General features: G+C 47.0%; 1 protein-coding gene across 1 annotated transcript; it reads left to right on the top strand.

Annotated features, from left to right (window-relative positions):
- The first annotated feature begins 10,897 nt into the window (after positions 1-10,897).
- LOC123048677 (ricin B-like lectin R40G2) lies at positions 10,898-13,063 on the top strand. Its single transcript, XM_044471726.1, has 5 exons — positions 10,898-11,139; positions 11,229-11,894; positions 12,013-12,135; positions 12,373-12,601; positions 12,691-13,063. Coding segments are annotated over exons 1-5 (1,215 nt in total). The 5' UTR covers positions 10,898-10,944; the 3' UTR covers positions 12,693-13,063.
- Positions 13,064-13,951: the final 888 nt, after the last annotated feature.

The following is a 13,951-nucleotide window of genomic DNA, read 5'->3' as shown; positions in this document are numbered from 1 at the left end:
CTGCTGCTCCCATTGCCTGTCCAAATGCAACAATTAATGACCGTTAACAATCGATGCGAGACAAAGCCAAATGTAGAGGAATAAGAAAAGGCAGAACGTACCGGCATCATCGTCGTCAGCGTAGCGCATGCGACATATAGTCGCGTTGAACACCTTCAGGATGAGCATGGTGGCATCATCGTCGTACCTGAAGAGAAGGAAGTACCCCAGCCGCAGGTCGTAGGCACGGTAGAACTTCTCCCAGCCACGACACAGGTACATGTGGCCCTCCTTGATCACCAACTCCACGTCCCACAGCCTGCGAAACCTGCTGCCGGCCTGTCGCAGCTTCACATTATTTGGCGGATCTTCACCCAGCATGTTCATAAAAGTGTCAGGCAGCCTCTGCAGTTTGGGACAAGGAGTGATGTAGCAAACAACAGAGTTACCATAATGAGATGGGTGAAGGGGAGATCTCTCCTTTTATATACCTGCCTCTTAGAGGAAGTCCCAAGTATGATACTGAAGAACTTGAAAGCATCCAACTCATACTCCGGTGTGGCAGAGCGGAGCCTGCGGTGACGTCCTCCCCCCATCTCTAATAAGCAGCAGAAGAGACCAATTAGTATCTAGCTAGAAGCATATCTATAAACATAGAGCCAAGTTTCTAGACATGAAAGAAAACTGAGAAAAAAAGCAATGCACTTGTGCTCAACAACATCAACAACACTTAGTTAATTTGGTAGGTTAGTTGGCAATGGCAATTGGCACCCTTCAAAACTAGGGATTTCTTTAGACGTGAAAGAAAACTGAAAATGTTGAAAAAAAGAGCATAGTAATCTAAAAATAGGGGAAAAATACACTTCTTCTTTCTCCTCTTTATCTTCTTCTTTTTTTCATCTTTCTTCTTTCTTCTTAACCAAAACTAAACCTAAAGTTCCTTCTGGTGTGATCACATTGGAATACTTGTGGCAACAAATCATAGTTGCACCATATTTTAGGTGGCTCTAGGTGCCACACACCAAGCAAACAAACAAACCTCAAGTCAGAAACTAAGGGTGTAGTGTCGTAAAATCAATTTACTTTGTATGCAAATCAGAATGTATAGTTTGCCTTTCCGCAAAAAAGAAAAGGAAAAGACGGGTATAGTTTGCCTCTTATGATAGATTCCATAAGCAATATGCATGCCTTGTTGTTTTCTCAAATTAAACTAATTCGAGTGTTGCTGATTGATGAATTTGAATATATGCAAAGGAATTTGAGGAAAGCTTTTGCTCTTCTCACTATTAGTTTCATAATCTTTTATACAACCCCTTCAAGGAGTCTGTGGATAACTTTCGTTTACAGTTCACTAGATATGTGTATTACATTTTCTATTGGAAATGCATTTGAATTCATTTATCACAAATACTAATTCTAAAGTTTAACTCTGATGATACGGTTGCCACGTACCTACCAAGACATGCCATTTTTTTCTCGTATACAAAAGAACTCGTGCACCAATATTTACTTCACTGAAAGATTTTTCACTTTGAAGGGAAATAGTTTTTGTTCCATCATCTATTAATAATACAACAATAATAATTCATTATATGCCAATGAGTTGAGAAATCTGGCACTACATTATTTAAATGACGCATAAAAAGCATAATGTACAAAAAATTGATCATGCATAACTAAACATTGTGGATCAATAATAGTATAGAAGATGATCTAACTAATAAGACTACTAGTGAGAATTGAGATTATACACAATTATAGTAGAGAAGATGCTATCTATGCTCTAAACCTAAATTAAAGTAAACCTAAACTAAACTTAAAATACAGAAACAAAAACAGAAAAATACAAGAGGTCTCACCGGGTGGAGGAGGGGGCGCTGGAGGGGTGGGACGGCCGCGGTGGTGGAGGAGAGGGGCGCCGGGGCGGCCGGGTGGAGGGGGGGCGCCGAAGCGGCGGGGAGGCCGCGGTGGTGGAGCAGAGGGGCGCCGGGGCCGCCGGGTGGAGGAGGGAGCGCCGGAGCGGCGGGGCGGCCGTGGTGGTGGAGCAGAGGGGCGCCGGGGCCGCCGGGGTGGAGGAGGGGGTGCCGCGGCGACGTGGTGGCGTGGGGCGGCGGCGGCTCGGGCACGGGGCGGCGCGGCCCGACAACGGGGATGGCGCGGGGCGGGGAAGGGGGTCACCGGGGCTGCTGGGGCGGCGCGCGACGGGGGTGGCGCGGGGCGGCGGCGGCACGGGGGCGGGATGGTGCGGGGCGGCGGCGGCTCGGGCGCGGGCGGAGAGAGAGAGGGGACAGATGTGGGGCGCGGGCGGGCGTCGATATGGATTTTAGTTAGGGCACGGTTCTTTGCCGTCCGCCAGCAGACGACAAAGATCCTAGCTAACGGGCGTTAGCTTGGCCACTTTCTTTGCTGTCTGCTAGCGGACGGCAAAGACAGTGTCCGTTAGGTGGTTCTCGGTAGTGGGCCACCCTCATTCTTTGCCGTCGGCTAGCGGACGGCAAAGACTATATGCCGTCTGCTGGCGGACGGCAAAGACTTCGCTGACGGCAAATATGGTCTTTGTCGTCAGCTTATGTTGAGCTGACGGCAAAGAAGGTCTTTGCCGTCAGCTAGCGAACAGCAAAGATGTGGCTGACGGCAAAGATCCTGATTCCAGTAGTGATATGTACTACAAAAACTAAATTAGATCATTATTATTCATCACGGGTTGACTATCGGTCTACCGAGTCTTTTTCTTGAAAACCCTCAGCTCGCATGGCGTATACATTCGACCGTTGGTGATGATCGCTCATCCTTTCGTCCCCGAGTGCATTACACCAAAATGTCTAGCACACGGGACGAAGGAGAAGCGACTCCCACGACAACAGTCGGGATTCTTCGTCCTCTCATATATGTTGGAGCCTCGACAGACTTAAAGTCAACCCGAAATGTCGTTTAATTATCTTTCTAGAAAATCCAGGCCACTCGATATTTCCTATATATTCTAGCACATGTCATGCCAAAATTCACGGGAAAATCCGGCATGACCTTTGCTAAAAAAGGACATATCGAGCGCCTGAAATTTGCCGGAACGGAAATTAATCAACACTCCGGCAAAATATAGGCCACTCGGAGGTGTAACCTTCAAACATGACCGGCCACTTGGGCAAGCACATATCCTATTTGAGCAACACAAGATATACATGTTTTTATCTACATCATATGAGCATTCAAACTTGATGGTCATTGCATTTCAATGGTTGAAAATATGAACAAAAACATTTCAAAATATCTTATAGGACTCATATTGACATGGAGATTTGGCTGGTCTCACCTCGAGGTCGGAGGGGGTCGGTGACGTGGACGATGGCGGGGACGATGGAGGGGCTCCTTGATTTCTGCAAAAACAAAAACCCTATAAGCTATCAACTAATCAAATGCATACACCTTGCATAGTGGGGTCCAATTTGAGCATTCAAAATAGGAGTACTTCTCCAATTTGAGCATTCAATAAGCAAAACCAAATCGTAAAATAAATAAGTATTCAAATTAGCATGCATTCAATAAGCAAAACTAAATCATCTCTTGCGTCCGTACATCGTCGAATATTATCACTAATACATCTCCAATAGTATCATACATATAACATCACTAATACAACTAAAACCCTAGCGAACGGCAGGTATCAGCGCGGGCGGTAGACACCCAAAGAGAAGGAACCATCACAGGATCATAGCTCCAGTGAGATCCCTGAAGAACCTGCCAGGTATTGGAGAACCTGCCCTCCAACGCAATCATGTAGCGACGGACGTGCTCGTCCTCCTCGCTGACACAGTGACGTACCACCTCTGCGGGGTCCTCAAGCCTCTGCACCGTCACTGGCCCACGTGACCGCCACCAAAGAAGGTTCGGGTCAACGACGGGTTGGCTCCTCACCAAGCTGCGCCCCCCGGTAGGTAGCACCTCCCAGTACCAGCCCGACGGAGCCCAGTCCCGGACATGGCCCCTCTGATCAAGCAGGTGTCCTCCGCCGAGTCGACGACGAGGATGCGGGATAGGCATCGTCGACGTCGATACGGGAATAATTGCTTTAACTAAAAAAATAACAAAGAATGTGACATGTTCAAAATATGACATGTCCACTTCAAAACGAATCAATCTAGAATACTGTTAAATACACCTAAAAATAAACTAGTTCTATTAATTTTCTTACTAAAAATAAACTAGTTCTATTAATTCAACTAGTTCAACTAAGCACTTACTATAAATAAAAATAAACTATTTCTTACTAAAAATAAACTAGTTCAACTAGTTCTATTAATTTTCTTACTAATTCTATTAAACATTTACTAAAAACAGTAAAAAAACTACATTATACAATAGTAAAAAACTACAGTAAAAACAGAAAAAAATAGAGATGGAGGGAGGAGGGGGTGGGAGGAGGGAGGAGAGAGGAGGAGGGGGAGGAGGCCGGTGGGATCGGAGGAGGGAGGGAGGAGGGGGAGGTGGCGGCCGGAGGAGGAGGAGGAGGGAGGGGGCGGTGGGAGGAGGGCTGCCGGCGGAGGAGGGAGGAGGGACGAGGGGGCGGCCGGAGGAGGAGGGAGGAGGAGGGAGGGGATGAGGAAGGAGGGAGGAGGAGGGACGGAGGGAGTACCTCGATGGAGGAGCAGCGCGGCGGTGGCGGCGGACGACGGGTATCGGCGCGGGCGAGAGTGACTGAGGGGGAGAGTGAGTGAGAGGGTCGGCCGCGTGGGGAGGATAAGGTAAGGTTAGTAGTAGCGCGGGTTCGTGAAAAGCGCTACTGCTACGGAGCGTAGCAGTAGCGCTGGGTACGGATACGCGCTACTGCTAAGTGGGGCTAGCCATCTGCGCCCAGTTCAAACATAGCAGCAGCGCGTTTTGCTAGTACGCGCTACTGCTAAAATCGTAGCAGTAGCGCGGTTTATTTACACGCGCTACTACTAAGTAGCAGTAGCGTATGATTTTGTCCAGCGCTACTGCTAATATGCTGGGGCAAATCGTGTCTAGAACCATCATTACCTCCACAAGAATAACCACAATTTTGCCTTGGATACTGAAAACCTCCCCTTCCCCCTCTGTTAAATCTACCCCGACCTCTATTACCACCATAATTTTAGGCCATATCAACCTCCTCAGACAACGGCAGGGAGAGTAATGCTAGCTCTTTACCAATCTTAAAACAACCTCCTTCACAAAGAAATGGGTCAAGTCATCTAAGAATCTAAACACAGAGGAAAGCGTATTTCCTTGATACGCCTCAACCCAATATCCTCTGGGCCCTCTAGGATCAAAAATATTGCATCCTATAGGCAGAAGACCCTTTAGAAAGGTTTGGGTATATCTAACCAATCGTCTGACTTTCATTTTGCTCCCGCTCGGTTCAAATTGAGACCTTTGTGGAGTCAAGAAAATTTTCCCCAAAATCAACATCCCCATTCACCCAAGAAGATGGAATATTGCATCCACCCAAAATCTACTTTTCACATGCTTCATGCTTTCTCTGCGGACATTTTCATTGAAATGAGAAATGAGCAAACAGAGCGGGCATCTCCAACGAGGATCCCCAAACCGCCCATATCCGTCTGGAACGTGCTGTCCGGACGTGTTTCGTCATCCAACGCAGCCCTGCATATGTCTGCGGACCAGTCGAGACATCCTTTTTCCCGCAAACTGGAACTAAACTGAGGGGGCTTTGCGGGCTTCCAGACCGCTGCCATGCACGACCCACCCAAAACCCTCTCTCTTGCCGACGCCTTTCCCCCCAAAGTGGTCAGCGCCGCTTCAGATCGTCAACACCACATTAATGTCGGCCCAGAGCGGATGCGACCTCTCACTTGAGCCGGCATTGAAGCGGCACGCCGACAGAGAGTGTCTCCCGTGAAGCGTACCAATGCACGCGCCCGCTCTCCGCATTCAAACGTCACCCGTCCATCCGCCTCCCTCCCTCCATTAAACACATGTGGTCTTCAAGGAACATACTCTGACGCTCGCATGCGACACCACCCATCAATCTGTTTGTCGGCCGGCATTAAACACCTCGGCGCTTGGCCTGACATGCGCCCGCTATTTAAACGTGGCCCGGACCGGCAACATGCGCACCCCACCTCGACTCCTTGTTCTCCTCTCTACACCACATCCACCATTTTCTCAAGCTCCAAAGTCTTGTGGGATAACCTACCGGATGGACAAAAGTAGGAGCTCTCCGCCATTGCTGCCGGATGGCAGGCCCGCTGAGCACGCCGGATAAAGGCTGGCATATTGGCGAATTATCTAGATCTAGGTTGGCTTGACCATGAAATCCGCCGCGAGCGATGGCGGCTCTGCATCATACAGGCGAAGAAAGAAACGGACGGCGTCACCGACGACGTCGCGAGCTCCGAGTTCAGCTTATTCAGGGACCAAGCAATCCCTTGCCTTTTATATCCCATTTGATAAATACCTCCAATCACCATATAACATTGAGTGGGAATCACTCGGTTGCGCCCCACCACCGATAGCGAGGAAGAGTAGAACATGGAAGGCTGCCATCATCCGGATCCCAAGAAGGCCACTGCCACCATCTTGCCGGGCCGCACAACCGATGAGCTTGCCCTCTTTTCGAAGGCAGAAGCGACTACTCTTTCCCTCCCGTTGAAGCTAATTTTGGCGGGCTCATCATCGTCGGCCAATTAGGTTGCCCGCTTCGCAGAGGCACGGGCTATTCTTCCCTTCTCTGAAGTTTCACTTTCCGAGGCTAATGGCTGGCCGACGAGTTTCGTGCTGGCATGGGAAAGACAAGTCGTGGAAGACAGGCGCAGGGGCGGCCGGTGATCTTTTAGACTATGTTAGAATAGCCTAGTCCACTATATTTTAGTTGAAATATGTTTAAAATGTAATGAATATGCTTCGGTTTAGATGAAAATCATCCGGTTTAATGTTATCTAAGTTTGAATGAAAGTTGTCAAGTTTGTTTAAATTTGCATCAAATGCGACCAGACATTGGTGGCTAGCTTTGGATAACCGGCTCCCATATCAGTGTCCACGCATGGATATGGTGTCCGATTTGAGGATCAATGTTGGAGATGCCCTGAGAGCTGTAGGACGCGTTTGGTAGATTGCATACCCCTCAACCAGGCCCGCTGTATGCAACTTTTATTGGCGTTGGGATCTTTTGGTTATATGCAAACATTGTTGGGCCTGCACGACACAGTTCTTAAAGCACCCTTTTGCATGTATCGTTGGGAACGGCTAAATCGACCATTTCCAGCGAGCCATGCCCGAGCGATGCTCTAGAGCGCACATTGGTGGCTCTGGCGGTACGTGCTTGTAGGTGGTTTGCAAGTATTTTTTCTCTAATCACCTTCTTAATCTCATTCATCCCTTCTACACAACTGTGCTTTGATTCGAAATAGGTTGTACATGAAAAAGATGCACCTCGATGTTCTGATTCCATTCGCGATATCACATGTAGCTGCGTTCACTCTATATGTTGAATTTCGTGTTCGTATTTAGAGCTTTTTGGACCCATTTTGAGAAATTCGTGATGCATGGTCGACCGTTTGAAATTTCCTTTAAGAAGTAGTTTCATCTCGCTGTGTGACACTACTTCCATGTTGTGCGTTTCTGTTTCAAAGTCATAGACGAGTAGATTTACATGTGACGAGTGTATTATATATAATGTGCATGTCACTGTACTAATCTCCTTCACTAGTCTATTCTAATCTACACAACCGTGCTTCGATTCGAGATGAGTTTTACACGAAAAAGATGCACAACGACTTTGTGGTTTCATTCAGGCGATTGGTTCGTGATTTCATTGACTGTAAATGTTCAAATTTTGTGTTTATGTCTGAAGCTATTTTGGCTGATACTCGACAAATTCATCGCGCACGTTTGACCGTTTGAATTTTTCTTTGACTAGTAGCTTCATCTCTTTTGATATGACTTTCGTGTTGTACATATTCTATTTCAACGGTCATAGATGAATATGTATACATCTTACTAGTCCCTTCTAATCTCCCCAATGTATTGTACAACGGTGCTTCGAACTTGTGGAATTCCTGTCACGTGTGTGTTGTTCATGTGAACGTGTGTGTATGCATGTGTTGTCCATGCGAACGTGTTGGTGTGCTGGCGCATGTGTGTTGTTCATGTAAACGTGTGTGTGTGAGTTGTCACGTGTATATTGTACTGTAACCTTTCTGTTCTAGTGTAGTTGTTAACTCTAATCACAATGCATGTATGCAACTAAACATCAGGGAGGAATTGCTTTCACGATGGAGGCAACCCATATGTAGGTAACTAAGCAACATGTGAACGCCGTGTTTAGCCATGCATATGCTATTGAATTGAATTCATGCACCAGCCAGTTGCTTCAAAAGTCTAAATTGATGAAAAAAGTCAGGCAATATATTTCAACACTCCCCCTCACGTCTAGGCTTATTTTATTCTTTAGACATGGGATCAATTGGGCCGCAGAATCTATTTTAAATATTGCGTTGGCAGGGTATTGAACTCAAGATCCCATGTCCCCGCAAAAAAAAAGAACTCAAGATCCCATGGCTCAGATACCATATTAAATTCATGCATTAGTCTATTGCTTCAAAAGTCTAAACTGATGAAGAGGCGGACAATATATTTCAACATCTCCTAAGCTAGGCTCTATTAAGTCTGCTCCGTTTGTTTTCATGCAACCTTTAAAAAAGGAAAAAGTCCAAAACAAACCTTCAATTTATAGGCGAAAGCTAAATTAAACCCCGAACTCTCAATCCCTGAAATCAGCACACCAAACTCTCTAATCCCGGTCTATTTTAAACCTTGACAGGACATAGCCGGGATTTGCTGAATTGGGCCGACCTAGTAGCGCAGTTGCTCGCGCGCGCGCGCACTAATCTGGTTTTTCTTAGTTTCTTCTTTTTTTTCGTTTTCTTTTCTTTTTTCATTTTTACACATGTCTATTTTTTCTCAGTACCCAATGTACATTTTTAACGCACACATTAAATATTTTTGGATAAAATTTTGATATTATCAAATACATTATGTACATTTATAAATTAAATGTTTTCAAAAAAATTTGAATACATGGTAATATTTTTCCAAATACATGTTTTACATTTTCTTAATGACAATAATTTTTTTCTAAAACTACACAAACACTCTTTTACATGGTTCAACATTTTTATATTTGCATACGCTTTTTGCAAGGACATGCCACATATAGGGGCTGTTTGGTTCCTTGCCATACTTTGTCACAACTAACCTTAGGCAAGTTTGACCAAGTTAGATAGGTGTTTGGTTCTAGCCACACCTAAGGCAAGAAATTTTTTTATGAGCAGTGAACCCCACATGTTATAGACACAAGAAATGTGGCAAGATTCTTTTAGGCAAGCCAAAGTGTGGCTAACAATTTGAGCAACTCAACTAAGGCAAGTGTGGCAAAAATCATGTGGCAATATATGGCAATGATAGTCACAATCCAAACAGCCCCATACTCTGTTCAGGTTATGACACATTTTTTTTACATCACACAAACATTTTTTTACATTCTAGACACATTCTTTTGAAAATGTCAAAAACACATTTTTTGAAACTCGTGAACATTCTTGAAATGTTACATTTTTTTGAATGTATAAAACATTTTTTTGAATCACACAAATATTATTACACATTGTATAAACATTTGGATTGGCCCATACATTTTTTAAAACTTGTGATATTTTTTAGATGTCACAAAATATTTTCAGGTTTCAGAAAATGTTTATGTATCAAAAAGTGTCCGCACTTTAAAATTTTGTTCAAGTTGCAGAAAAAATTTATGTTTCAAAAAGTTTTTGCACTTTAAAATTTTGTTCAGGTTTCAAAAAATGTTTATAAAGGTGTTCTCTTTTTCAAGAATTATTACGTCGCCCGTTAAGAAAAAGAAAGAAATAATTTTTACGTCGAGAGTTAAGGGAAAAAACTCCTTCATGTATGGTGGGCTGGCACAGTCGAGTCCACTGCCAACAATCCGAAATATTTTTTAAATACATTATTTATGAAATTCCAAAAACAATATTTAAAAAATGTGATACAGTTTTGAAAATACGAAACATTTTTTTAAATGCTAATAGAGTTTCAAAATTTCAAACAGTTTTTAAAAACAGCAAACGAATTGAATTTGTGCGAAAAATAAAAAACAGAAAATTTTTAACTTCTGAATAATTTTAGAAACATGCGAACATTTTTTAAACCTCACAAATTCTTGTTGTGTTATAGTGGGCTGGCCCAAATTCTTGTCCGTGACAGTAGCTGGAATCCCGGCTGGGATTGTAGTATTCCCAGTGTGGCCAACAGGTCTAGGGTCCAAAATAGACCGCGATTCTAAGTTCAGAGTGCCAATTTCCGGGATTCGAAGTTCCGGGTTTGATTTAGCTTTCGTCTACAACTTCAAGGTTTATTTTAGACTTTTTCCTTTAAAAAACTATCTGTACTGACGTGCAGAAGGTTGGAGCCACGAGTAAACATCATACACGTTCCATAATCACTGCATTCTCCGAATGGCTTCTCAGTAACGCCAGTAGAGAGCAGGTAATGAAGGTGCCTTCGCCCCGAAGAGAACACTGACCACCTTGACCATCAGGACGGCACTTCCCAACAAAACAATCTCTACGTGGGCACCTGCGATCGCCAGCCGGCCACGGCTGCGGACACGACGATGCGGATGACAAACCACGGTGTCTCTAGTCAGCGGAGGCGCGCGATTAACAACGCCGCGGCTGGCCGGCTCTCGGCCTCCGGCACGCCTCGGTCCTGACGGAGCCCGCGTCGTTCAACCCTCACCTATCCATCTTCCACCTTCCCTAATTTGGTCACATTTGTTAACTCGATCCCGTGGGGCGTGGGCTCCCAAGCCCTATAAAACCCCGGCCGGGGCCGCCGGCCAGCAGCACACACATCTCAGCGATCGACACGAGGAACACTCACTCGCACTCTGTCCACTGAACGTTCATAATGTTCGGGCACAAGAAGCACAACCAGCCCCCGCCGCCGCCGGCCGGTGCCGGCTACCCGACCGCGTCGCCGCCGATGATGCCGCAGCACGAGCCGACGTTCAAGATCTTCTGCCGCGCCGACGAGGCCTACTGCCTCACCATCCGCCACGACGCCGTCGTCCTCGCCCCAACCAACCCCCGCGACGAGCACCAGGCACGTATATATACGCTTACCTTCTCTCCCGAACGTACGTACGTACGTACTATATCTCATTGTGTGTGCATGCATGTGTGTGGGTGCAGCACTGGTACAAGGACATGAGGCACAGCACGCGGGTGAGCGACGCGGAGGGCCACCCGGCGTTCGCGCTGGTGAACAAGGCCACCGGGCTGGCCGTCAAGCACTCGCTGGGCCAGTCCCACCCCGTGAAGCTCATCCCCTACAACCCGGAGTACCTGGACGAGTCGGTGCTGTGGACGGAGAGCAACGACGTCGGCAAGGGCTTCCGCTGCATCCGCATGGTCAACAACCTCAACCTCAGCTTCGACGCCCTCCACGGCGATAAGGACCACGGCGGCGTGCACGATGGCACCGGCGTCGTGCTCTGGGAGTTCTGCAAGGGGGAGAACCAGAGCTGGAAGATCCTGCCCTGGGGCGCCGACGGCGGGTACGGGTACGGGTACGGCGGCGGCTCGTCGGGCGGCCAGGATCCCTACGCGCCTCCGCCTGCGTACGGAGGAGGCTACCGCCCCCCGCCGGCCGGCGCGGAGGCCTACCCGCCGCCGCATGCCCACGGCGCAGAGGCGTACGCGCCGCCGGGCGCAGGGTACGGGTACGGCAACCTGCACCGTGCGCTGGCGTCCGAGTCCACCGTGCGCGTTCTGTGCGCGGCCGGCGAGGACTACAGCCTGACCGTGAGGAACGGCACCGTGTGCCTCGCGCCAACCAACCCCAGAGACGAGTTCCAGGTGAAAACCAAATGAATGGACGCACATAGCTTCTTCGATCCGAATCAATCCCTTACGATCTTACTAACTTTCATCTCTGTTAATTTTGCGTGTGTTTGACAACAAAAACGAAATGTAGCATTGGGTGAAGGACATGAGGTACAGCACCAAGATCAAGGACGAGGAGGGCTACCCTGCGTTCGCCCTGGTGAACAAGATCACCGGCGAAGCCATCAAGCACTCCCTCGGACAGAGCCACCCTGTAAGCAAAACTAAGCCACTACAAACATAGTCATCTTGTGACGTTGATACCTGTCTCTGTCTGTGCTCCTTAAATTCAAGCGAGTAGGTCCATGCAGGGGTTGGCACGTGCCTATCTACGTTTACGATTTCCATGTTCGCGTCACACGAATTGAAATTGTTCTACACCTGCTCCCGTACGTTTTGAGACGTTTGCAACACGCTGGTGAACCGTGCTTGACATGTGAGCGGACTGCAGGTGAAGCTTGTGGGTTACAACCCGGAGTACATGGACGAGTCGGTGCTATGGACGGAGAGCAGGGACGTGGGCAAGGGCTTCCGCTGCGTCCGCATGGTGAACAACATCTACCTCAACTTCGACGCGCTGCACGGCGACAAGGACCACGGCGGCGTCCACGACGGCACCGAGGTCGTGCTCTGGGAGTGGTGCAAGGGCGACAATCAGCGCTGGAAGATCGTCCCCTGGTGTAAGCAATATATACTACTCTCTCTATATCCTTCAGAAAATGACACTTGATCTGTTCAATGACCACCATGGCTTGCCTTTCTCATGCAGAGATTGTACCTTGCTGCCACCCGCTTCATGCCGTGTCCGTTGTCCGCGTTCAAGTCGAGAGAATAAACCCGAATTGCAGCGACGATTTCAATGTGAATGTGCCTACTTGATCGTGACCGGATCGCTTCTTAGTCTGAGAAAAAATTCAAGATGTTGATCAGCTGCAGGGCGGTCTAGCTAGCCATCTTCTGAGTTTGGTGTGGATCGCTACGTTGATCCATGCGAATGTGTCTTCTCCCGTCTTTCTATGAGAGAGTTTATTAGTTCGTTTGAATCTGGCAGTTTTCGAAATAATAATAAGTATGAATGTACATTTATGTTTGTAATGAACAAATATATGCCTGCATAAGCCACTGTCCTGCATTATTGTTCTGCTTTTTTCTTGCTCTGGTGTCGTTGTTGGTACCGGGGCTCACAAGTTGCCAGTTGTGGTCACAGGTTCACAGCAGCTACCTAGTACGTAGTACTACTATCTACGACTAAGCTAAGAAATTGAGGTTTATATATTAAAGAATTGATGGCATTGACACTCGCTGAGACTGACAAGCTTCTAGATTGCCAGGTCATGCCGCCCAACGCATTACTTAAATCATCATATATCGGTCTAATTCTTAACGCCTAAGCATCACTCCGTGTTTTTCTGGTGCTGTCAATTCAAGGAGGGGTTAGGGTTAGGATGGAGCGTCTGGTTCAACGTAGAAAACAAGAAATTGCCGCCACTAGACGATACAACCCTTTGTCCGCGTGGCTGTGTCCATGTCCGGATCACATGCGTTTGCATCATCTTCTTTGGCCAACACAGCATGGATTGTCGCTGCTATTTTTTTTTCTATCCGCCTTGACATAGCTTTGGTCTTTTATGACTTTGCTAGCTGCTAGTGTAATTTTTATGTTTTTTTAGGGGTGTGTAATTTTTATGTGTGCGTTTGTGTTAGGTGTGTGTGCATCGAGCCCCGGTCCTGAGGCCTCATCTCGTATGTGCCACATGCCTTGATTGGTTAGAGGGATTTTAGTTGATCAATGTGTATCACCCGCCGGGGCACCGTTTTTGGGATAGGGCTTTTTCGTGGTCAATCTATAGGGTAGAGAAAAATTGCCTTGACCCTACGAAACGGTTCCGAGCGAGGCTGCTCGTCTTAGGTGAGTTGCTCCTCCCTGTCCAACCTCTTCTAGGAATATACTAATAATTTGATTAGTATTATTTTAAGTTTGTATTAAAGAACCCGGTTCTAGTTTCGTCCCGGACCCCCGAAATCTCAGG

The sequence above is a fragment of the Triticum aestivum genome, chromosome 2D (genome assembly GCF_018294505.1).
Source record: "Triticum aestivum cultivar Chinese Spring chromosome 2D, IWGSC CS RefSeq v2.1, whole genome shotgun sequence".
NCBI classification, from domain to species: domain Eukaryota; kingdom Viridiplantae; phylum Streptophyta; class Magnoliopsida; order Poales; family Poaceae; genus Triticum; species Triticum aestivum.
This window is presented reverse-complemented; position numbering and strand designations above follow the sequence as displayed.